The sequence below is a fragment of the Amblyomma maculatum genome, chromosome 8 (genome assembly GCF_055883805.1).
Source record: "Amblyomma maculatum isolate TAMU_Amacu chromosome 8, ASM5588380v1, whole genome shotgun sequence".
NCBI lineage: Eukaryota > Metazoa > Arthropoda > Arachnida > Ixodida > Ixodidae > Amblyomma > Amblyomma maculatum.
The window spans coordinates 63,215,966-63,240,008 of record NC_139351.1 but is presented as its reverse complement, the minus strand read 5'-3'; the positions used below and the strand labels follow the sequence as shown (position 1 = coordinate 63,240,008).

At 47.9% G+C, this 24,043-nt stretch overlaps 2 protein-coding genes across 3 annotated transcripts in view; both read right to left on the bottom strand.

Moving 5' to 3' along the window:
- On the bottom strand, positions 1-5,014 carry LOC146181290 (anaphase-promoting complex subunit 10-like). Its single transcript, XM_084575755.1, has 4 exons — positions 5,008-5,014; positions 4,791-4,934; positions 4,553-4,715; positions 1-286 (listed from the first exon to the last, which is right to left on the bottom strand). Exons 1-4 carry the CDS (start codon positions 5,012-5,014, stop codon positions 1-3), a joined length of 600 nt encoding a protein of 199 aa, XP_084431881.1.
- Positions 5,015-16,499: 11,485 nt separating this feature from the next.
- The window catches only part of LOC146181288 (multiple PDZ domain protein-like), a 233,072-nt gene continuing 225,528 nt past the window's right edge, over positions 16,500-24,043 (bottom strand). For both annotated transcript variants that reach the window (XM_084576335.1, XM_084576336.1), the window contains one exon: positions 16,500-21,609. In XM_084576335.1, coding sequence (XP_084432461.1) covers positions 21,240-21,609 — 370 coding nt within the window. In that variant the 3' untranslated portion in view covers positions 16,500-21,239. The remainder of the gene's footprint in view (positions 21,610-24,043) is intronic.

The following is a 24,043-nucleotide window of genomic DNA, read 5'->3' as shown; positions in this document are numbered from 1 at the left end:
TCAACGGATGCAGCTGAACATGCGGAACTCTGGGCTTGTGAATCGCACTTTGCGTAGAACGGATACGTCGTACTGCTCCAGTGGCGAGTACAGCTTGATCTGACGCAGGTGCGTGTCTCGTCCGCTCTGGTGATTGGAGAGCACCGCAATCTGCAGGAAAAACGTGCGCACGGGTTGGCCAGCCTCGTCCACGCTTGGAATGCGTACCCATCCCGTAGGCTCTTCTAGGGTGTAGCCCACCAGCTCGCGCAAATCGCCGAACGGGCTGCCTACGCGCACGGAGATGCTGAAACAAAAATGGCGGGGGAGGGGGGGGGGGGTGACAAACTTAAAGTTCCGAATTTAAGAGTATGACATCAGAGCGCTAATTATTCCATCATCACTGTCCTAGGGAACTCTCATCCCACGCAGGTATTGACTACTGGCTTAATAATTAATCCCTTAATTAGTGTGTCTAACATGTCACACATCTCATTAGCATAAAGTCGTAAACTGTCACATTATGTCAAAGACAACCCGACTCAAATTCGCGCTAGAACATGGCCTTACAGACCGACCAGAGTGGACTATCCGAATGGGGACGCAAGAGTGCCGGCGTGTCCGATTCCCACCTCAAAAGAGTTACTCGCGCAGGCGACACCAGCCATTTTATGTACACTCATGGTGTCACAAAACCCGCCGATCAATCAGTGCATGGCCAAGTTAACTACCAACCCACACCTGCTAGTGTCACGTTCGTCATTTTCAGCTCACATCTCGGGGTTTCCGGAGATCAGAGCAGTAAACACCCTCGCGATGGAGCGTGCTGTTCAATAATTCATGGTTGTTAGGCTAGTCGATTTATGGAGTTCAATATGTCAAAGCGAGTCGGGCTTTAGTAGAGGGTTCTGTAAAGTTTCGAGCACCTCGGGTTCTTTAACGTACACTGACATCAAACGGTATAAGCGGGAACCTTATGCATTAAGCCTACATCGAAGCGCGTGCTTTATAAAGCACACCCTTCGACATGATTGTGTGCTTGTTAGTGGGGAAGTGTTTTGTGCGATTTATTCCTGTTTCACTTCTTTCTTGCCAACACTCATCAGGAGTAACAAGCCAGGATAACTCCCCGGCAAACATATCCTGCATGCTTTCATTAAAATTCTCTCTCTCTCTCTTTCAAGTAAAACTGCCGAGGTATGCCTTGACACCCTTAACAATCACGGGTACATCGCTTGAAAACATTACGAGGGACTTAGCGACTAAAGTAGTAAAGGCGATAGCCTAAGTGGCGCATTCTGCTACGCAACTGGCGCTAATTAGTAAATAATTAGCTAGTCAGTCAATAATTAGTTATTGAATTAAATAATTAATAATTTCTTCAATTAAAAAGATTGAATAATGAGCACCACCACAATGCGCATTCGCGCGTATTGTGGTGGTGCTCAGTGATTGGTCGAGACCTCTATGACGTCATCCTGCCTCGGCCAATCAGAGCCGCAGCAAAAGCGGGACATATTTTGTCCACGACCGCATGAGCCATTAAAGACTTTCGCCTTAAAATTGCAGGATTGCACTTAGCCTTGCTTAAGAGCTTAATAGCGAAAGCTTTTCCTCCTTCCTAATTTCTTCCTCTTCTGTCTACATCTTCTATTCTTCCTCTAGCTCATTGACACATCTCGCGGAATCTCGTGGACACATCTCATAGACACGAGATATTAACAATTAGCCCAGAACGGCTTTCGCCTTATTATCTGCCTTATGGGCTACTTCCACATGCAGACAAAGGGGAGACAGCAATTATAGATAGAGCCAGATTTGTGGAGCGTGGTAGAGCAGTACGGGTCAATCATTGAACACTTAGATCGCACATCAGCCGACAGTTCCTATTTCGTATTTAGGTCCTTGCGGATAATCTTCCGCAGAGGTTGCTGAAGACACAACAGCTGCGGCGAGGAGTTACTTTGTTTGACTTATAAGCGTTATTCGAACTTTTTGCACTAGGGTGACGTATACTGTACGCGTGAGAGCACATGCGCTGTGCTGCCTACAGGGCTACATCCTTATCAAAGGTCTATGATCAGGATGCTGACTAACTACCAGTTACCGTGAACGTGTGAATCTGTCGGTGTTACTAGCGTGCATTAATACTGAAAGGGTTCTGCAACTGCGCGTCCATGAAGAGGCGTGTTCGCGTGAAATGTCTCCTTCAGAGCTAAACGACCGCACTGAATTTTATAAGACGACAGAACTATTTTGCGGTTTCCGCTATCGTTGAGTAGTTAGGCGACCCGCTGGGGTGGTGCAGTGGGAAGACGCCCGACTACTGTGCCGGAGTACCCGGGTTCGATCCCGACCTCGGCGGCTGCGTTTCGATGGAGGCGAAACGAAGAGGCGTCCGAATGCTATACGATGTCAGCGCACGTTAAAGATCCACAGGTGGTCGAAATTACTCCACGGCCCTCCACTACGGTTCCCCTATCTCTCCACTTTCACTCCCACCTTCCTTCCCTTACGGCGCGGTTCAGGTGTTCACAGAGCAAGTGTGACAGATAACGCGCCTTTCCCTTCCTATGAACCAATTACAATTACAATTACGCTTCTTCGAACGCCGCACCACACAGAAAACAGAAGCAGACCCAGATGTCTAGGAGGCGTTAGTACAGCAGGCATCAGCGGCGTTTGAAATCGATTTACAAGTTAAAAGAGGCGCAGTATCTCTCACCATTTCCCGTGGATTGATTTATAGGAAGGGAAAGGCGCGGTAACTGTTTCACTTGCTTTCTGTGAACACCTCAACCGCGCAGTAAGGGAAGGGAGGAAAGTCAGCGCACGTTAAAAATCCCTAGGTGGCCGAAATTACTCCGTAGCCCTCCACTACGGCTCCTCTTTCTCTTTCCACTTTTACTCCCACCATTCCCCGTGGACACATGTGCCACGCCATAAAGGAAGGGAAGAAGGTAGTAGAGAAAGAAGAGACGGAGCTATAGGTGGCCGTGGTGGAGGGCTACGATCCACCACGCCATAATGGCTTTCGCCTCATGGCACTTTAGTGGTCCAAAGTGCACTCTAGAATTTTTTTTCATTTTAGTCATTTCAATTAGTTGTCAATACACTTTAAATTTTCTTAATTACATGATGACGTCGTCCTTTTCATTCTTAGTATTTTGAACACTTTGGACTTCCTTTTTGCAATTTTCCTGTCTTTTTTAACGATTTCCATTATTAATTAATCAGTTAAACACAATTTTCTTCATTAGCGCTCTTAAGCATTGCCGTTCATTCTGAGCATTTTAACACCTTTGAAACATCCTTTTTCAACTTTTAATTTTTAATTATTTCAGTTAATTATGTCAATTACACAATCTCAATTTTTAGCATTGGTTTTTATTTCTGAGCATTCTTACACCTTTGAACCGACCTTTTTCCTGTTTCATTTTTTCATTTCTTTAATTAATCAACTATATACAATGATTTCATTAACTCTTCATCACCTATCACACACCAGTCAATCATCAATCACTAGAGCCACAAATTGCCATGATTCGAATTTTTTTACACAGGCCCTTCTTATTTACGAGGCGCGGTGCCAACTCTCACTACTAATACTGCGACATCGACAGGTGGTCGAAATTAATACAAAGCCGTCCATTAAGGCTCCTCTTTCCTTTTTCATTCCCACCTTCCTCTGTTCCCTTACAGCACACTTCAGGTGTCCACAGAACAAGTATTACAGGTACAGCGCTTTCCTTTCCTGTAAACCAATTATTATTATTATTATTATTATTATTATTATTATTATTATTAGGTTTTGCCCCGAGAGGCGTCCATGTACTGTAATCAGTGCATGTTAAACATCTCCGGACGGTCGAAATTACTCCAAAGCCCTGCACTACGGCTCCTCTTTCTCTCTTTCACACTCCCTTGCCGCCCACCCTTCCCTTACGGCACGGTTCAGGCGCCCACAAAACAGGCGTGACAGCCACCGCGCCTTTTTTTTTTTCCTGTGAACCAATTTATAATTTCATTAGCCCTCCGCTACGGCCCTTCTTTCAACCCACCTTCTTTCCTCCCCTTACAGCGCGGTTCAGGTGTCCACAGAGATACGTGACAGCGCTTTCCTTTCCTATAAACCAATTTACACTTACGGTTCCGGATACACGCGCTAGAACAAACTATATTGAGTCTTTACAGTGTCGTTATTGTGGTTAGCGATTTAAAATCCGTTCCCAGTTAGTACTGCTTCCCTTGACAAAATTTTTGAAACGATATTTACCATCGGAAAATTTTGGCAACTCCTTTGTGCCTCTTTAGGGCATCGCACCCGGGCTACCATAGACACCAGTCACCGTAAATTGGTGAGTCATGATTGGTCATAACATAAAATGATGATCACCTAACTCAAATCATGTCACGCGTAACCACACACCTTATTCTAAACACACATGTCATGATCTCTGCCACAAACACACAACACAGCAAGTACCAATCGAGTGTGACCGTAGCACTCCAACAACGCCGGCAAACCTCAAACGGGAGCCTTATGCGTTTGAATAATTAGCCTTACAAGTACCTCTCTGGGCAGTAGCTTGCGTCTCGTTTGCAGTCCAGGTAAATGTAAATCGTCTCGATGGTCATCTTCCTCTCGAACTGAACGTTCACATGATGAGGCTGGGTTCCGTCCGATTGCCAGAAAGTGTCTAGATCGTCGTCTCGTAAGTTACCGACGCCGAAGTCTGCGAAAAAAATGTGTCGGAGACACCAGTAGTCACAACCGCATGTCGCTTAGAGCCATGGGCCTAATACCATACCATGCTTGAAGGAAGAAACCGTCCACACAGCTTCTTCGCCCACTTCCCTGACTTTTCCAAATCTCTCCAAGCGACCGGGTGCGGAGGCGTCGTCCGGGTTCAAGACAACAGCGGCATGAAGCGTACCCGAATCGTTCCATGCACCTGGAAGCAAGTGAAATGCGCAGAGCCAGAACTTCCATGCATTGAGATTCAGCTTTATAGCGACTTGTCTTACCTGCCATTCTCAAAATCTTGTATTCGGGGTTATTGCCCGCTACTTTTGAGGCACACTAGGAAGCGGAAATGGGCAGCAGTCCGAGAATTCGAAAGCGCTCGAACCGCAGCCGAATAATCGGACACACGTAGACTTCGTCAGCTTCTTCAACATTAAGTTATGGCAAGGAATATCAACAAGATAGAACGTGCAGATAAATTTGGACGCAGTGCAGCTACAGTGGAAAGGTAAGGTAGCAGATGCCAGGCACTTAATGTGTGAGTCTGCTCCCGCTACTGTGAACGAAACGCCGGTGCTGAAGCTGTTCAGTCCAAAACGCGTTTACCGAATTCCTCAGCAAATAGAATTTCTAACTATTTGTGCCGCGCGCCAGGCGCATAAAAAGACAATGAATATTTTATTCTGTTGCGCAAGCAAAGGGCTGAGGTGATTTAGATAAGGCGGGTCCCCGCGTATGAATGGTATTCGGACGCACTGAGGTATATTGGTGGCGCTGCGATCGAAAACTAGCGCAGACCAAATGTGTCTGCAAGCCGTCGTCTGCTCATGGAATTTCTGAATACGCAGCAAGCGTCTGAGACGCGCGTCTGCCATCACCGTAGCATCTGCAGAAATTGTGCTGATTATTGTGACCTATGACACCTACAGTAAGGACAGCAATAGCGATGACCGTGGCTGTGGACTGATATCCACGACTGATGACAACAGTGAACAGTACCGCTCTGGCAAGGCTGTGGTTTCTTCGTCGGCCCCAAAGAAGCAGATTCAGCCGGTACATCGCGCGCCTCTTGTCGAACACAACCAGTGTTCCGTTGAACGCATCAAACTTCACCGGCGTTTTCTAATTATTTTACAGGAAAGGAAAGGCGCAGAATCTGGCACTGTTGTTCTGTGGGCAACCGAAGTCACGTCAAAGTTCAAATCGGTCTGAGACATAGGGTTTTTGCAAGAATGCGGGTAGTTGTGCTGCAGCATAACCGAGATCAACGCAGAATCTGCTGTGGAGAAATGCGAAAGCCTGAGCGTTGCTGCTAAACACATTACATCAAGCACCCTTTGTCGAACACAACCAGCGTTCTGTTGAGCGCGCATCAAGGAGGAAGTGTGGCTGTTCCTGGTCGTACCGGGCTGGTGGTAGTGGTGAAAACATTCATTAAAATACATAGAGGTATATACACCCCGCCGGAGTGGCGCAGTGGTTACGGCGCTCGACTACTGTTCCCAAGGGCGCGGGATCGAATCCCGGCCTCGGCGGCAGCTTTTCGATGCAGGCGAAAAGCAAGACGCCCGTGTGCTGTGCGATGTCAGTGCACGTTAAAGAACCCCAGGTGGTCGAAATTTTCGGAGCCCTCCACTACGCGTCTCTCATAGCCTGAGTTGCTTTGGGACGTTGGTTGGTTGGTTGGTTCATAGGAAGGGAAAGGCGCAGTATCTGTTAAACCCCACAAACCAAACCAACCAACTAGGTGGGATGCCTAGACAGGCACTCCATTGGCGTTTGCCGCAGCCCAGGCGCGCTGCGTTAAGACCTTTTGGGCCTCTAGGATGCAGCAGCCGAACAGGGTCGCCTCCCAGTTCTCTCAGGTGGGGTTGGGGATATGAGGCAAAGATGGGTTTTTCTGGCAGGCCCACAGTTCCTGGGCCTACGGGGCTATGACGGTAGGTCAACGCCGCTTGCGGCGGTGGCTAGCCTGCCACAGAATTTTTATTTGTTGTAGGCCGTCATTGCACCCGCCACCGCTTCGGTGGTGGACGACGTTGCGGCGCGCATCTTTCTCTCCCTCTTCTTTTTCTTTCTTCTCTACTTTCTCTCTTCTGTCCGCCCCGCCGGGGTGGTGCTGTGGTAAGACGCCCGACTACTGTGCCGGAGTACACGGGTTCGAACCCGACCTCGGCGGCTGCGTTTCGATGGAGGCGAAACGAAGAGGCGTCGCGTGCTGTGCGATGTCAGCGCACGTTAAAGATTCCCAGGCGGTCGAAATTCCTCCGTAGCCCTCCACTACCCTCCTCTTTCTCTCTTTCCACTTTCCCTCCCATCTTCCTCCCTTCCGTTACGGCGCTGTTGCGGCGTCCACAGAAATCAAGTGAGACAGTTACCGCGCCTTTTCCCTTATAAATCGGGGCAGCGGAGGTGGCTCAGCTCAGTTCCGGGTTCGAACCCGACCTCGGCGGCTGCATTTCGATGGAGGCGAAACGAAGAGGCGTCCGTGTGCTGTGCGATGTCAGCGCACGTTAAAGATCCCCAGGTGGTCGAAATTACTCAGCCCTCCACTACGGCTCCTCTTTCTCTCTTTACACTTTCACTCCCACCTTCATCCCTTCCCTTACGGCGTGGTTGAGGTGTCCACAAAAAACAAGTGAGACAGCTACCGCGCCTTTCCCTTCCTATAAATCAATCAGTAAATCAATCAGGTGGCTCAGCTACAGAGCCAGTAGCAGGCCCGTGCATTTTAACGCGATAGCGTTAAGGAGCTCGTGTCGCAGAAAAGCCGGTGTCATCGGCGCCGTTGGCGGTGAGCGATAAATCCCGGCATGCACTTCATAAAAAAGCCGGTGTCGTCGGCGGCGTTGGCCGTGAGCGATAAATCCCGGCATGCACTTCATAAATAAGAAGCAACTTCCAAGATGGGCTGGGTGGGAATCGAACCAGGGTCTCCGGAGTGTGAGACGGAGACGCTACCACACAGCCACGAGTTCGATGCTTCAAAGCGGTACAAAAGCGCTTCTAGTGAATGCGGTGTTGCCTTATAAACGTGCCTTAGAACGTTACACTGCGGTGTATATCGGTATTCTTTTCCTTCTTCCTACAGCCACGACAACAACATCAAAGTTAACCGGCGTACTATAATTGGTTTGCAGGAAAGGAAAGGCATAGTATCTGTCACTCGCGGAATCACGCTGACGTACCTCGCGGACGTATCTCTCCAAGCAATTTCCACCATAGTCTATAAATGCTTTCGACAAAATAATTGGTTGACAGGAATAATAATTGGTTCACAGGAAAGAAAAGGCGCAGTATCTGTCAAACTTGTTATGTGGACACCTGAACCGCGCCGTAAGGGATAGGAAGAAGGTGGGAGTGAAATTGAAAAGAGGAAGAGGTGCCTTAGTGGAGAGCTCTGAAATAATTTCGACTACCTGAGGATCTTTAACGTACACAGTGATGGACACCACTTCGTTTCGCCTCCATCCAAACGCAGCCGTCGGTTGTCAGGGTCGAAACCGGGTACTCCGGCACACGGGCATGTTACCACTGCACCACCGCGGCTGGTGGACACACAGTAAGGGAAAGGCGCAGTAGTTGTCACACTACTTTCTATGGACGCTTTGGACCGTATTGCGAGTTTGCGTCATTATCTCCCCGACCTCGAGTCATCTGATTGGTGGAAGCGCCGGAACCAGAAATGGTGGTGGAAATCCGGTTCTGGTGCGTCTCCGTCGAGAACGTTTAGAGCGATGTGATGCGTCGTGGAAGGCATGGAGTTGTGCGTCGAGATCTTTACCAGATTTGAGCGAACTTCGATGATCGTTCGATGCTCGTTCAGAAAATCCATGCCCAAAATCACGTCGCGGGAACACTGCTGTCTGACCACGAATCTCTTCGGTTAAGTACTCCCGTTTACGGTTACTCTTGCAGTGCATCGCCCTGGCGGAGTAATGGGGTTACCACCAGCGGTGCGAATCAGCGGGCCATCCCAAGTGGTCGTTACTTTCCTGAGCTGGGCGGCGAAAGCTCCACTGATTACAGAATAGTCTGCTCCTGTGCCCACAAATGCGGTAACCGTGCAACCGTCAATAGCAACTTCGAGGTCACTTATTCGTGTCCTCATGTTGGCTTCGGTGTTCGATCTCTGCTTCGTCTTGTGCTGAGGTCGCGGCCGGGGCACACCGTCGTCACTTCACAGGGCGGCGGTATCAGCTTGGAGTCTGGTCGCGTCGTCGTGGATGTTCACATCGTGCGTAGCGGCCGGCGGTGTCCCTTTGAAGTCTGGGCGCGTCAGGGTGTCTTCATTAGGCGTGTCGGTGTAATAGTAACGTCGTCGTTACTTGTCGACGGCGGCGGAGGATCTTCGTTAGTTCGCCGTGAAGCAACCTCACCTCCAAAAGTTGCTACCTTTAGTTTCCCTTACGGGGGCTAGGAGACCTTCCTTGGATGTAACTGCGGCCCGGTGACGCAAATCTGGCGCTGTACGGCGATGTGGAGCGATACCGACAATTTTAGGTGACTGCCTTGCGCAAGTAGTGTTCGCTTTCTCCTGTTTGTTTGTCAGGGCGTGGTCGTGGGGGCGTCGATGGCGAAGCCACGCCGGCTGATGCGCCTGCATGGGCAGAGGTGTAAAATGTTACCTGAACAGCGTGGTCAGTTTTTAGAAGTCGTCCAGGCATCGCATTCCCTGGGGATTGAGGGTTGTTCGCAGACTTGGCGGGAGGGGGCCAAGTGACGGCGTTTTGGTAGAGCTTGCCCGCGTCGGGGGGAGGGGGTGGGGGGAGGTGCTTGGAAGGTCTGGTCGCAGCGCAGGACGGCTTAAGGTGGCAGCGTAGTTGTCAGTTGGCTGTAGCGTCGGAGCCGTCGCCTGAGGAACGCCCAGTGCCTGCTCAACCTCTTCTCTGACGACGTCCGCAAGTGTCGCTACCTGAGGTTGTTGGGATGATGGAAGCAGCCGGCGCATCTGCTCCCGAACGTCCTCGCGAATAAGGTCTCGCAGGCTTGTAGGTGATACGTCGTAGGGTCTTCCATAAACAGCTTCAAATGGTCGACTGTATTGGCGCATGCAGGCTTCAGTTGGTCTCGAGATTGAGTGGAGTCGCCACTTAGCGTCACAGTGGCGAACCCTACTAGGGATGCGTGTTCGCATCGTGTCCCAGCCCGCAGGGAATTACGTGCGTGCGTGCGTAGCTTTTTGTTTGTTTCGCGGTTCCTGCGCGCTTTTGCTTATTTATCTGCCTCTTGCAAAAGCAATATGAACAGGCTATTACACCACGCTCCATTTATAATAATAATAATTATAATAATAATAATAATAATAATTGGTTCACAGGAAGAGAAAGGCGCAGTATCTGTCACACTTGCTCTGTGGTTACCAGAAACTGATTGATTTATAGGAAGGGAAAAGGCGTGGTAACTGTCTCACCAGTTTTCTGTGGACACCTCAACCGCGTCGTCAGGAAGGAAGGAAGGTGGGAGTGAAAGTTCAAGGAGAGAAAGGGGAGCCGTGGTGGAGGGTTTGGAATAATTTCGACCACCTGGGGATCTTAAACGTGCGCTGACATCGCACAGCACACGGACGCCTCTTCGTTTCGCCTCCCTCAAAACGCAGCCGCCGAGGTCGGGTTCGAGCAACTCCCTCTGTACAGCGACATATGATTGATTGATTTATAGGAAGGGAAAGGCGCGGTAACTGTCTAATAATAATAATAATAATAATAATAATGTCTCATTTGTTTTCTGCGGACAGCGCCATATGTGAAGGAAGGTGGTATTCAAAAAGAAAGAGGTGCCGCAGTGGAGGGCTCCGGTATGACGTCGACCAGTCTTCTTTTTTTTTGTATGCAAACTTTTGCCATAAGGCATATTATAGAAACTCATGTAAATGGTTTTCTGGGAGGAACCGGAGCAGGCTCCCGCTCTTAGCATTGTCGGTGAGCCATTTAGAAAAGTCCTCTTCCCTTGTTGTGGTTAGTCCCACTTCGCGCAGAATCTGTGTCCTTGATGCCCTTGTCCCTGCACAAGTCCATAGCAGGTGGCGAACATCCACTTCTGCAGCTGGTGTGGAACACTTCGGGCATGTGGTTGGTCCGATGTCTGCTTCTGATTCCCATTAGCATTTTACCGACGCGGTAAAGGCCGCCCCCGACTTCGACCAGTCGCAAAGCACATTTACGTCTTTACGCTCGCCTCAGGAGGGTGGCTGATCCTGGCCCTGATGGGGCTGGTACAGGTAGGTCACTGCCGCTTGCGGCGGGTGCTAGCCTGTCACCGAATTTTTAGCTGTTGTAGGCCGTCATTGCACCCGCCACCGCTTCAGTGGTGGACGACGGCAGTTCTTGCGGCGCGCGTTTTCCTCTTCCTCTTCTTTTTCTTCTCTATTTTCTCATCTGTCCGCACGAGGCAGCGGAGGTGGCTCAGCTACAGAGCCAGTAGCAGGCCCGGGCATTTTCTTTTCCTTCTTCCCACAGCCACACAACACAACCTCCGCTGCCTCTGATTTATTTTTTTTAGGTCGTGCGGACAGAAGAGAAAATAGAGAAGAAAGGAAAAAAATTGGAGGACGCTTAAGCTTCGCCTTCAAGAGTGGAACGCGATAGCGTTATTGCACCTCGTTCGCACCGCCCACTCATTCGCTCGGTATGCTCTTGAGTCACACAAAGACATAGTTTTCATACTCAACACTTCTAAGTGCACTGTACAACTTTTTTCTAATTATTTGTTCAAACGAGTGCTTCTCACAATCTACATTATCGCACTGTGTTGTGCACACTACAGCGTTCCTTGCACCCGTGTTCCTTTAGCGTTCACACGCACTGAGTATGTCGGTCAGTCAGCACACACATACACACACACCAAACTGGCATTTTCACTCATCGTAGTGTAAGTCATTTCGGACTCCTCCAAATCGCTCTTCTGGCATGACACACCTGGATGAATGTCGTTCGTTGTCTTCAAGAGCACTGTCATCACGCTATAACCCGTGAGGGTGCACGGCGAAACGTTGGATGGATGGATGGATGGAATATAGGAGCGTCCCCTTTGAAACGGGGTGGTAGCAGTAGCTATCATGCTCATTTTTCTCCCTATATCTTAATTATTGATTTAGAATGGTTAGCTAAACCATCATAATATTTAGTAAATTTTGTTCCTACATTACTAACATTATGTCACTTCTCTGCTTTTAAGCCACCAATCTTCCAGTCGTTCCAGAAGTCAGGGGCGAGTGGCGCTGCCACGTGTCGGGGCAGCGCCGCACAATGCTGCCGCAAGATGGCTCTGCATGTGCGCAGAGCGCAGAAGAAATGTAGCGGAAACGTACTTCGCTACTCGTGTAACTGCGACTTCTGTAAGTAACATGCTCCTAATTACCGATATACACCGCAGAATAACGGTCTACGGCACGTTTCCAAGGCAACACCGCATTCACTAGAAGCGCTTTTGTACCGCTTTCAAGCATCGAACTCGTGGCTGAGTGGCTGCAATCAAATGCTCACAGCAGAGTTTTTGTTGCTTTTGTTGTGTGTTGGTGATGACCGGCAATAAAGAAAAAAAAAAAACTCGTGGCTGAGTGGTATGCGTCTCCGTATCACACTCCGGAGACCCTGGTTCGATTACCACCCAGCCCATCTTGGAAATTGCTTTTTATTTATGAAGTGCATGCCGGGATTTATCGCTCACGGCCAACGCCGCCGGCGCCGACGACACCGGCTTTTCTGCGACACGAGCGCTTGTGGTTCCTACGTGGGCATAGGCCACCAACCACCGCGGGTTCGAGCGTCGCGCGAGCCGAAGCCCCGATCAGCCGTCACTGCGTGTACACTGAAATACCGCAGCGCGCACTCATTCTCCACCGGGAGGAGAGCACTGAGCTGCAAGGACACAAACCTCCAAGTTCACAAAGGAGACGTTTATTGAAACGCTATCCTCCAGCGGCACACACACACACACACACACGCACACATATATACAAAACGCACATACACACACATACTCCGTCACCGTGTCCCTGGAGCGCGCGAGCAGCAAGGCTCCCCTGAGCGCACGAAGTGACACGGAGTGCGCGCCGCAAGCACGCAAGGGCGTGCTGTGATCTCTCTCTCGCAGTGACCAAAGGGTTCCTTTGAGAGAGAGCTAGTGGGCAACCACCGCAAAGTACGCCTGTCGCGGATCGTTGGATCACGATCGACAGGCTCGAGCTGCGCTCTCAGGTACGACCCGGAGTGGACGAACTCGAGTACACACTGGTCTGCGCGGACAAAGGCCGGCAGACAAGAACAGCTGCGTACGCACCTTGCGATGTCTCGGGTCTTTCCCTGAGCCCAGCTCAGAGGGTCGCGCGAGTGCGGCCGTCGAAGCGGTGCCGTGTTCCCGCCAAAAGGCGCCAATGGGAACAGCCACTGGGACGCCAGGGCGGAGCTGTGGCCCGAACGACAGTGACAAGTCGTCCGAGCCTCTCTCTCCGCCGCCTCAGGCGGGAGAAAGGGAACGAGGAGAACAACTGGGAAGCAGGCGGCGGCCGCGCAAAGGGCAGCCGCAGCAAGCCCGAATCCCACACGCTATCGCGTTAAAAGAAAAGGGAGAGAAAGACGCGCGCCGCAACAACAGCCATCGTCCACCACCGAAGCAGTGGCGGGTGCAATGACGGCCCACAAAAATCGGTGGCTGGCTAGCCCCCGCCGCAAGCGGCGTTGACCCACCCACCGTCCTAGCCCCGTAGGGCCAGGAACTGCCACCCCCACTGGTTACGAGGAACAACGCCGACGGTGACGCGAAACTCAGGAACGGGAGCCAAAAAGCTGCGCTCTAAAGTAAATAAATCTTGTCCCCACACGGGATCGAACCTTCATCCCTTGGATCTCTAACAGAGCGCCTCACCAACTGCGCCACGCCTCGGATTTTTTGTTTCTTTATTGTGTGGAAGTACTTCGAGCAATTTAACCAGCTCGCATTCCACAACCTGTCAATACACAGTTACATCAGCATAGAGCTCTCACTTTGATCACACATATAAAATTCCGGGAGACATACACATGCATTAAGTTTATGTAACCAGGCAGGAGGTCGGTCCTGCGCAGCCTGTACCCCCCGCACCATTGCACATTGTTCTCTGAACAGAGACTGATGAACGTGGTGGCTCTGCGTGGCGATCGGTCATGCGGCTCTTCCACAGGCTTTTTAAAGTCCCATCAGCACAAAAAGGTGACATGGCGCCTCAGAAGCTTCTTCAGAAGCGCCACGCCCCGGATCGTGAAACGTTCATCATAATTACCCTTGTCTATCTTAAGGATTGCGGTATTCCGCGAGTGACAGATTTAATTTCCTCTAAACGAATTATAGAACGCCGGTGAACATTGATGATTTCAATGGAATGCTGGTTGTGTTCGATAAGGGGCGTACCATCACGAGTCATGACGTCACCAGGCGATTCATGCATAGACGAAGCTGACCCCGCCGGGCGTCCAATCCAGGCGTTCGTGCGGCCCCTTTCATTTGGCACTTCCTCTAACGCCGCAATAGCAAACAGAAGCAGACCCAGATTTCTAGGAGGTGTTAGTACAACAGGCATCAGCGGAGTTTGAAATTGATTTATAGGTTAAAAAAGGCGCAGTATCTGTCACCATTCTCCGTGGACACATGTACCTCGCCGTAAAGGAAGGAAAGAAGGTGGTAGAGAAAGAAGAGAGGGAGATATAGGTGCCGTAGTGGAGGGCTACGATCCACCGCGCCATAATGGTTTTCGCCTCATGGCACTTTAGGGGTCCAAAGTGCACTCTAGAATTTTTTCTATTTTAGCCATTTCAATTAGTTGTCTACACACTTTAAATTTTCTTAATTACACGATGACGTAATCCTTTTCATTCGTAGTATTTTGAACACTTTGAACTTTCTTTTTGTAAGTTTCCTTGCTTTTTAATGATTTCCATTATTAATTTATCAGTTAAACACACTAAATTTTCTTAATTAGCAATGTTAAGTATTGCCTTTCATTCTGAGCATTTTAACACCTTGAAACACCCTTTTTTCAACTTATCATTTTTAATTAATTCAGTTATGTCAATTACACAATCTCAATTTTTAGCATTGGCTTTTATTTCTGAGCATTCTTACACCTTTGAACCGACCTTTTTCCTGTTTCATTTTTTCATTTCTTTAATTAATCAACTATATACAATGATTTCATTACCTCTTCATCACCTATCACACACCAGTCAATCATCAATCACTAGAGCCGCAAATTGCCATGATAGATTTTTTACGCAGGTCCTTATTTACGAGGCGCGGTGCCAACTCTCACTACTAATACTGCGACATCGACAGGTGGTCGAAATTATTCCAAAGCCCTCCACTAAGGCTCCTCTTTCCTTTTTCATTCCCACCTTCCTCCATTCCCTTACTGCACACTTCAGGTACAAGTGTGACAGGTACAGCGCTTTACTTTCCTGTGAACCAATTATTATTATTATTATTATTATTGTTATTATTATTAGGGACTATTCCAGTCACCCCGGCAGAGACCCTTGCCAGACCCAAAACTGAATAAAAAAGAAGCTGCTGCATGGAGGCGCTTGCGAACACGTATATAAATCCAGTCTTGGCGTACCATGTCATCGCCTCCTTTATCCACCCCGAGACGAGACAGCATGTTAGACGTAGTTATTGTGGGGCGAGAGAGACCATCGACCACATATGATGCCCACACTAGTGCTCTAGAAGCCTTCTCGAACACTGTACTCACAATCTTTTGGGGTGGGACAAAACAAACTAGTAAAGAGGACTGCGAGACCCTGTCGCAAAGCCCGGACCCCGAGCTCTAGCAGATTATCGTCCACCTAACGGAGGAGGATGGGTTGCTGCCAGCCAGCTTTTATAGCAGCGGCCCCCCCGTCTCCTAGGTCTGCGTGCCGGTGGTGACCGGCTTTTTAATTTAGTGGCAAATAAAGTTGTCTTCAATCAATCTACTGCAAAACCCGCCTCAAGTTCCCGAGACAAAATACGAGTCCTCCCTTGGAGCACTATAGAGCCATATACGTCGTTCTTGGCTGTTACTGAGCTGGAGGAATCAATGTCACCTCTCCCCAATCAGTACCGGCCGGGAACTCGACTTGCAAGGTCGTTTCCAGCGCGGGCTCCGCATCCCGTTATAGGGACGAAGCCTCGATAGACCTATACTGCGATCCCGTCCAGTCCGGCCTCGAGCTGAATATACCCTGCCTTAGCGTGGGTAACATTCGCTCGCAACCCAGCTGGCAAGCCGAACGACTTCTCTTAACGTTAGGTACCTTTGGTTTAGGCCTACATGTCGTTTCTTTGTTTTCATCACGACCTGCCGTATGTGGCTGGCGTGCGCTTGGCAATAGTCGCGACCTTGGAGTTCCAGTTTAAGCTGTCAGCTGCGAAGAAGCAGGGAAAACGTATTTGTTTTATTTCTACACCATAATGCCACTAAGGATCGAAAACCGGAAGCATGAATCATGCACCATGTTTTGCAATAGTATATGCACTTGGTTTTATTTCCTCTTTGCATTCAACAATTCCTCATAGAAACAGTGCGGCTCGACCAAACAGAAGGGAAAGCACCGATAGGGCGCCGCGTAAATCGCCTTCCCATGGAAAAGGCGTGGGGAATAACAGGAAGGAAATGCGACACTTCCGCCGCCATAGCGCCCCAAGCGGCGAGCGTGAACAGCGCACGCAGTTCACCGTAAGCATGAAAAAGATATGCACGCACAACGCCGTAAAGAGTTACGTCAAAACGGTAACCATAAAGTCAACTTGGTCCGACAAAAAAAAAAAAGCAAATTAACTTGGGACAGATCAATGATGCAAATGACTCGCCTTTTGTCGTTAACTTTTAAGGGTATACCCTTGCTAATTCTTTAGCTGCAAGTGAAAAATGTGCGAGGCAGCAGATATGCAACACCCGCCTCTGAGAAGTAATAGCTCTTAATGTAAAAAGAAAATATGGGCCACAAGCCACGATGCGAAACTTGCACGCTTCCCGAGCATATGCTTTATATTAAAGTGTGTCGTACGAACATCATACTTCAGAGTTAGAAATCAGCACTACAGACTGTGTGTAGTGAAATGCAGAGTAATAAGAAACTCCTTCAGCTCTTATCAATTAGCGGGTAACCACAGTTGGTAAAACGCAACTCGCTATACCTCGTCACATGTGCATGTACGTGCTCTCCCTCGAGAAGCTTAGCAAACATCTGTACACAATTTTAGTTTTCTTTCAGCTCTTAAAGCAGCAAAAAAAAAAAAAAAAAAACTTAATTAAAAACAGCTACAAAACGTGACCAATACTACACTTGAACACTTAACTGCTAGCATTAATACTCTTGTAGTACTCATTGCTGGCACCGGGTTCAGTTCGGCAAGTTACTCCAGTAGGTGTAGCAGTTCATACTGTTTTCAGTTGGAAAGGTACCTGAAACAGTACGAGCACCGGACAGTACAGAGAAAGATAGAACCTGGTGTCTAGCTACGGTGAAGTGCAGAAACATCGAGGCAAAAAACAGGCTGTCATGAAGAAAGCAAAACAGTAACCGAGAGGCATTGTTCCTGTGACTCATACCTCAAAGCCACATATGTAATGCAGGCATATGTAATGAGTGCCCATAAAAGAACATCCAATAGTGCCTCTTGCATCTACAACCTGATTGTTACTGCACACTACACATGGGTTTTTATAATAAGCCTTATGGCAAAATGCGGAAAAAAAAAAGGTGTGACTATAGTCATTTTTTTTGCCAACTTCTTGCCAATTTTCCATCCGTGGCCTTTATTCTTCTTTCTATACTTGCTTAGAAAAGGTTCAACTGGTACCAGCTGAAGCTTACCCAGTTTATTTTTTTCAGTCTGGCAGGCTGTCATCACATTCTGGTGAGTGCTACAGAGAACCAGCATTAAGATTCCGATGGTCGGCTAAACAACTAGTATGAGCTCTTCCGGTTCCAGGCGGCCATAGCATAAAATAGCAGCATTAGCATGTTCCCCTGAGTGTATATAGATGTTGTAACAGCAGAGTGTGCTTAGTTATTAGTGGCATGTGTGATTGCAAAAGGAAATGTGTCGATGACTGCTCGGCTGTATACTATACTTCAGAAGAACAAAAAAAACCGTAATGCAACACAACTATATACTTCTAAATTAAGTGCTGCCAAGAAGATGCTATATCTAGAGTTCTCAATGCACATAACAAAATTAGATAGCATTGATAGCTAAAATGTGCAAGGCCATTATAAAATTGGGTTATTTTTTTTATAGCACTATGTTAAATTGCCACTCAGAGTTTTAGAAAACTTTTTAAATAAATTTTTCCTAATTACAAATCATAAGCACATTTATAAAAGGAAGCACACAATCTTCGAGAACTGCTACATGCCACAGGGTAGGAAACATTCTATTTTTTTGCATAAAACATCTTTTAGGGAAATTCCTAACAGCGAAGAGGATTGAACTAAAGGTATCCTTTAATTAAAATGTGGCGAGTGTGTATTTTGTGAATGCACATTGTACTGATTGAAGAAAAGTACAGCAGTTGAAACAGCACACCTGAACCGTGCAAACATGACACCATGAAACCAAACAACAGGGATCATGGCAAAATGAAACTGTTGGTTAAATTTGTATTCTCCTCGTATCGTGAACACAGCAGAGAAGAGGGCATTGCACACATAGGCTGCCAGAGAGCATCCTCTTGAGATTTAATGAGCACAGGAGAAAATGAAGCTAGCACAACTGTGGCACGGGCAGCAACCACCGTCTCTACTGACACATGTATAAGAAGCGAAACAGCTTGGACGAGCTACAAGTAAAAGTAAAAGCAGTGGGTGGTTCTCAGGGGATAAACTCTCGAACATCAAACATGGGGCCTTCTTTAAAAATGGTGATAGTCTGACTGCTACTATTACGCTGGCTCCCCGCACGGAACTATCTGTGCAGATTTCCCTCCTTTGTGTGGACATGAGGCGGAAATTACCTGTGGCGAATCTTTGCTTTTCAACATAGTGGAAATACTCTCGAAGTCAACTCATATAATCAGTGAATGGGATGTAACAAAACACAGTCAGTGATTCCCATGGTATAGATTCCATGCTGATGAAAGTAGTGTAAAAGAGCTCAACAGGACCTTTCCTGAGATTACACGAATATTCTGAGAATGCATCTGACCTGCTCATCCTTACAAGACACAGGTAAACCTATCAGGCATTGCACATTAGGTACATATACCTTATCTAGAATAAAAAGCAGTAAACAAGATGATAAAAAACAAAGCAGGAGAGCAACTAAGGCTTTGTTATGCAGCATTACATCCACAGCTTTGGATTGCTGCCACCGACTATGAGGCCTACGACGAATAAAAAAAAAAAAAAAAGAAAGAAAGCAGTGCGCTGTTTTAGCAACACAACAAGCTTCTGACTGGCTCCTCGAAAGAGACATGTACATGATAAGCTAGATTTTTTTCATAACACCGTCTTTCCTGGGCTTCTTGAATGGCAGATACGATATGCAACGTCTACATATACTTGGTCCTTGACTGCTTCCGAGAAAACAAGAGAAAAAAAAATATATACATCACACATATGCACCTCCATTTCATGTGCTCCCATCAGAGTTGCACAAATGGGTCCGATTCTGGCTCTTGACTGAGCTTTTTCCAACCTGCGAATCCTGCTAAAAATATGAAGACGCGTGAAAGGGGGGATCTCCGGGCTGTTTCAAGACAGCATGAACCATTGCCCAATATTGGCCATATGTTGGCAACACACTGGTATAGGCTGCCAAGATATTGTCAACCTAGTGCCAACATTAGGCCAATGCATTGTGCTGCCTGGCTGGTAAATGGACAGTCATTTCTAAATTCGATGAATTCAGGGGGCAGGACCTGGTGCTTTTTATCTTCTCCACTCTCCCCCTGCCCTTCTGGCGTGGGTGCACTTTCAGAGTGCCTCCCATGTGTCTGCGTGTGGTGTCGCGTTTCGGCATGTGCAACTTGGTTTTGGTCCCATCGAGTGCGAAGCTGCAAGATGATGGCCTGAAGAGTGGTGCTGCTCTGCTAGGTCACAGAGTGCTCCAAAATCCCTCTCTTACCTTTTCCTCCTCCCCGACCATCTCTCCTGCCTGTGCGACTCTTTTCTAACGACAAACTTTCTTCTTGAGGGGAGTACAAACGATACTGTGATCTAGAGAAGTGTAATAATGAGCCGTATGCTTTGGATAGGCCTGTTCACCCACCAACTCGGGAAATGCCACAACAACGTATTCATCGATGGTGGAGGGACTGACTGACTCAACTGCAATGGTCCCACGCGGCGACTCTAACAAACAAACAAAAAGTATCCATAGTTCACATTTCTGCAGACAAAAAATGCTAGTCACATATGGGTGCAAGTACTCTCTCGCAAGTTGACAAGTAGTTAAATCTCTTGGTTATGGTAATAACATGCCTCAGGCTTTGCGCATAGTTTCTTGTTCATTTCTCTCCGAGAACTAGTACACCTGCTCGGAGTACAGTTAGCGTTGGTTGTGTCGGCAAAGGAACTCGAGACTGCTAATGCTGAAACTTCGTTCCCGTTGCTGGCACAAGGATTTTGTATAGCTTCTATGCAATGAGGATCCTTGCATACGTCTGAAAGTAGTAGCTGCCCTAGCAGTGCCAAAGTAGAGGAGGAGGGAGTAAAAGCGAGAACAGTCGAGAAGTAACACAGGAGAGGCACGTGGCCTGTAACAAGAGAAACATTTTCTCAAAAACTCGGAAACAATGCGAGGGCCACTCCTCTGCAGTCCTCCGTTTTGCAGCGGCGCTGGTTTCTAGATGATGCAACAGTACACGGTGATGATGCCTTGACTAAAACAGGATTTACGAGGTTTAAAAGAAAGCACATGCAAGGTACCTACAATGACGACAATGAGACAAAGGAAAAAAAAAAAATGAAGGAAAGAAAATGCTGAACGGGGGAAATGACACAACTGCGATGGCACCCTCAAAGCCATGGCTTCCGCACAGACCGGGAACCTGCCCGGAGAAAGAGAGAGAAAGAAGAAAAGAAAAAAGAAAGCTCACGCACTCGCATGCGTCACATACACATCATGAAGTGACGCACTGTTTTCATCCCGGTCCATATGGATAAAGGCACACTTGACACAGCTGCATGGGTTGTGTTTGTAGGAGTGTGAGAGAAGATCAAATGAGGATGAGGGGAATAGACCAGAAAGGAAAAAAGCAAGCTGTACCCTTGAAAATGTATGCACCACAGGCAGGCCTGTTTGCTGAGGAAGGGAAAAAAAAAAAACACTTCCCAAGTGCATTGGGAGGGCAGTGGCTTCTCTTTGCTTCTTCTTTCCCCCTGCAGTCTTTTTTGCCCGTCAACAGGAGTCTGCGTAATAGCCTCGCGAGCGGCGAACGAACACCACTGCCGTCACGTGCTGTCATCTAGTGGCAACTGCTGCACACAGTCACACTTCACCACTTGGCACAGTGCAAACGAAACAACTAAAATGCGCGTCCTTGCCGCCGTCACGACAAAGGATCGGCCGTGGTGAAAAGGGATGTCGGCGGTGTTGTTGTCGTCGGGCTCTGCGCTGGGCTCGGGGCTGCCGTCTCCAAGACCGAAGTGTCGAGAACAACAAGTTCGACGGCTCCGCGGGCATCGCGGAGCAGTTCAACGGCCTCCTGGTGCGAAAGTCCTTCAAGCGAGTGGCCGTTGACGGAGAGAATGGCGTGCCCGCGACGCAGGCGGCCGTCGCGAGCTGCGGCGCCTTCTTCGAAGACCGTCTTCACATAAATGGGGAGGTCGCCATGTGGTGACCCTGCACCGCCCACGATGCTGAACCCCAGGCCTTCTGAGCCCCGCTCCAGGGTCACAGTCATGGGTCCGTTAGCAGTGCTAGAGAAAGAAAAGTGGCCACGTGCAAAACATGAGATGGGTTGCTGAGATCCATCATGTGAGCTTATACATCTTTTATTGAAGTGTAACTGTCGAGTTAGACTTGCATGCTGGGTTTACTACGCTTTGGTTCCAAGAAGGGATTTTTATCTCCATAAATAGGCTATTTGAAAGGCACTACAGAGCTGGGAAATTAAAGCAGATAAGTTCCACATAAAGTTCTCTGCCATAATGAGTATGAAATACAGCTTACCTTGAGATTCCTTGGCAGCAAGAAAGAGAGATTCAAAACAGCTCTATCAATATTGTTCTTCATTTACGTTTTTAACAAGACGTTTTTAATAAGACGGAATCTGAACCTTACATGAGGAACAGCTTAAACCCATCAAAAGTGAAGTGCTTCTGACCGTAACCTAACCTAGCGAAGAGTCTTGATAAAACAACATCCTTCTCCAAGTTTTCCTTCAACAGTTGCATTTAGTTAAAAATAGGCCGAATGCACACTACTCTTTACTGTGCGCATATTCCCACCACAGACCACATAGGCTCCATCAATGCCTGGGAAATAGGTTCCTACGGAATAATGCTATGAGCATATGTAAAGACCAGTTCTAAATATTTAGCTCCTTTAAGAGGTGCCGGAGTCTGACACGAGTCCCAGTAGAAGTGGGCACAGTGGCATTACCATCACGAAAGGAAACTCATCCAAAACAAGCATGCTGCAAGAGTGTTAGCAGCCCACCACAGCAGCAGCACACGACATCAACTACATAATCCTTGGTCCACACAGAGGCAGGGACCCTTGAAATTCTTCATCATCACCATCATCATCGCCCTGACTACAACCACTGCAGGGCGAAGGCCTCTCCCATATTTCTCCACTTAAACCGGTTCTGTGCTAGCTGCATCCACTTGACCCCTGCGAACTTCTTAACCTCACCCGCCCATCTAACTTTCTTCCACCCCCTGCTAAAGCTTTCCTTCCCTTGGAATCCAGTTACCTAAGCAACCATCGGTTATCCTCTCTTCGCACTACATGTCCTGCCCATGCCTATTTCTTCTTCTTGATTTCCACTAGAACATCATTAACTCGAGTTATTTCTTTGACCCACTCTCCACACTTCCTACCTCTTAACGTTACCCCTACCATTTTTCGTTCCATAGACCTCTGTGTTGTCCTCAATTTAAGTAGAACCCTCTTCCATGTTACAGCCCCATAGGTGAGTACAGGTAAGATGCAACTGCAAGCTGAAGGTAAAATTCTTCTTAATGATATTCAACCACAGTCTTACATAGGACAGGTGCCGGAGGGTACCCGAGTGCTCAGTACAGGTACAGCTAAGAGGACGTCACTTTCATGTAGCCACCAGGCACCTCTCAGTACATTCAAACTAGGCTATTTTGGTCAAGACATTTTTTGGATCACTTGTTAAACCCCTGTGCAGAGTTCAGGAGTTTCCAAAAGGTAAGTGAAGTGAGATTCTCTCCTTTACCACTTCACTAAGCTGCTATGCCCAGATGGCTGACATTTTTTTTTTCTTTTGTAACGAAGTGCTTTCCATTTGCTCCACTACCACTAAAATGAGTACGATAGAACCCCACTGATATGTTTTCATAAAATTGAAGAAAAAAAAATGCAAGAGCCAGGAAATGTAAGAGCCAGGAAATACGGCAAATTGAAAACTGATATCAGAGGAAAACTGAACACATGTTTATGGCTGAGCTAACACTTGGAGAAACTGTGGTACAATATCTGCTGCATTTTCTTGAGCCTGGCAAGCACAACGTGCCCCTCCAGAACTTGCAGTGCCATGCACCTGTTGCGGTCATCACTTGAGAGAACATAATTTCTGAGAATGTCTGATGTCACAACACAAACATGTTTCCTCATATCACTTCGATTTGGGGTTAGCGTGAACGCAATCTTGTTCATGCGAACAGCAAAGCGAAGAAATACAACGAAGCACAAAGTGAAGCAAAGCTCATGTCAACAAAATCAGCAGCACAAAGATAAGCTAAGATAAGCAAAGGGGCATAAGAGAGGTTCAACCACCGCAGCTGATGATGATGGTAAAGCCTGCCCCGATGCCCTTGCTGTAATGCAACACACAATGCCCTCACTGCATCATGCTAGCGAATCTTAAGTCAGTCAAGGCCACCCCAAGCCAAGCACCTTAAAAGTGAATATGGCCATCGGCACTTGTCACTCGGGCTGGCTTTAGGTGCCCATTCCTGACGTATCATGTGGGAATGTCCCCTAAATTACGAAGTAACAGCTGGGTTTCTACAGTGCAGTTCACATATGACGATATATCCCTTATAACGATCAGATTCTTGGGATTTATCAGCTTTCCCATTGCCCCTACGTAAAAGTAAACCAGATATAACGAACGATTATTGGCGGTATATCGGACACACCGATAGCTTCATCATC

Coding starts and splice junctions, on each gene's coding strand:
- LOC146181290 (XM_084575755.1), bottom strand. Junction 4,716..4,790: donor GGTTTCTTCCTTCAAGCATG/GTATGGTATTAG, acceptor TTTTTTTCGCAG/ACTTCGGCGTCGGTAACTTA. Junction 287..4,552: donor GCAAGCTACTGCCCAGAGAG/GTACTTGTAAGG, acceptor TTTTTGTTTCAG/CATCTCCGTGCGCGTAGGCA.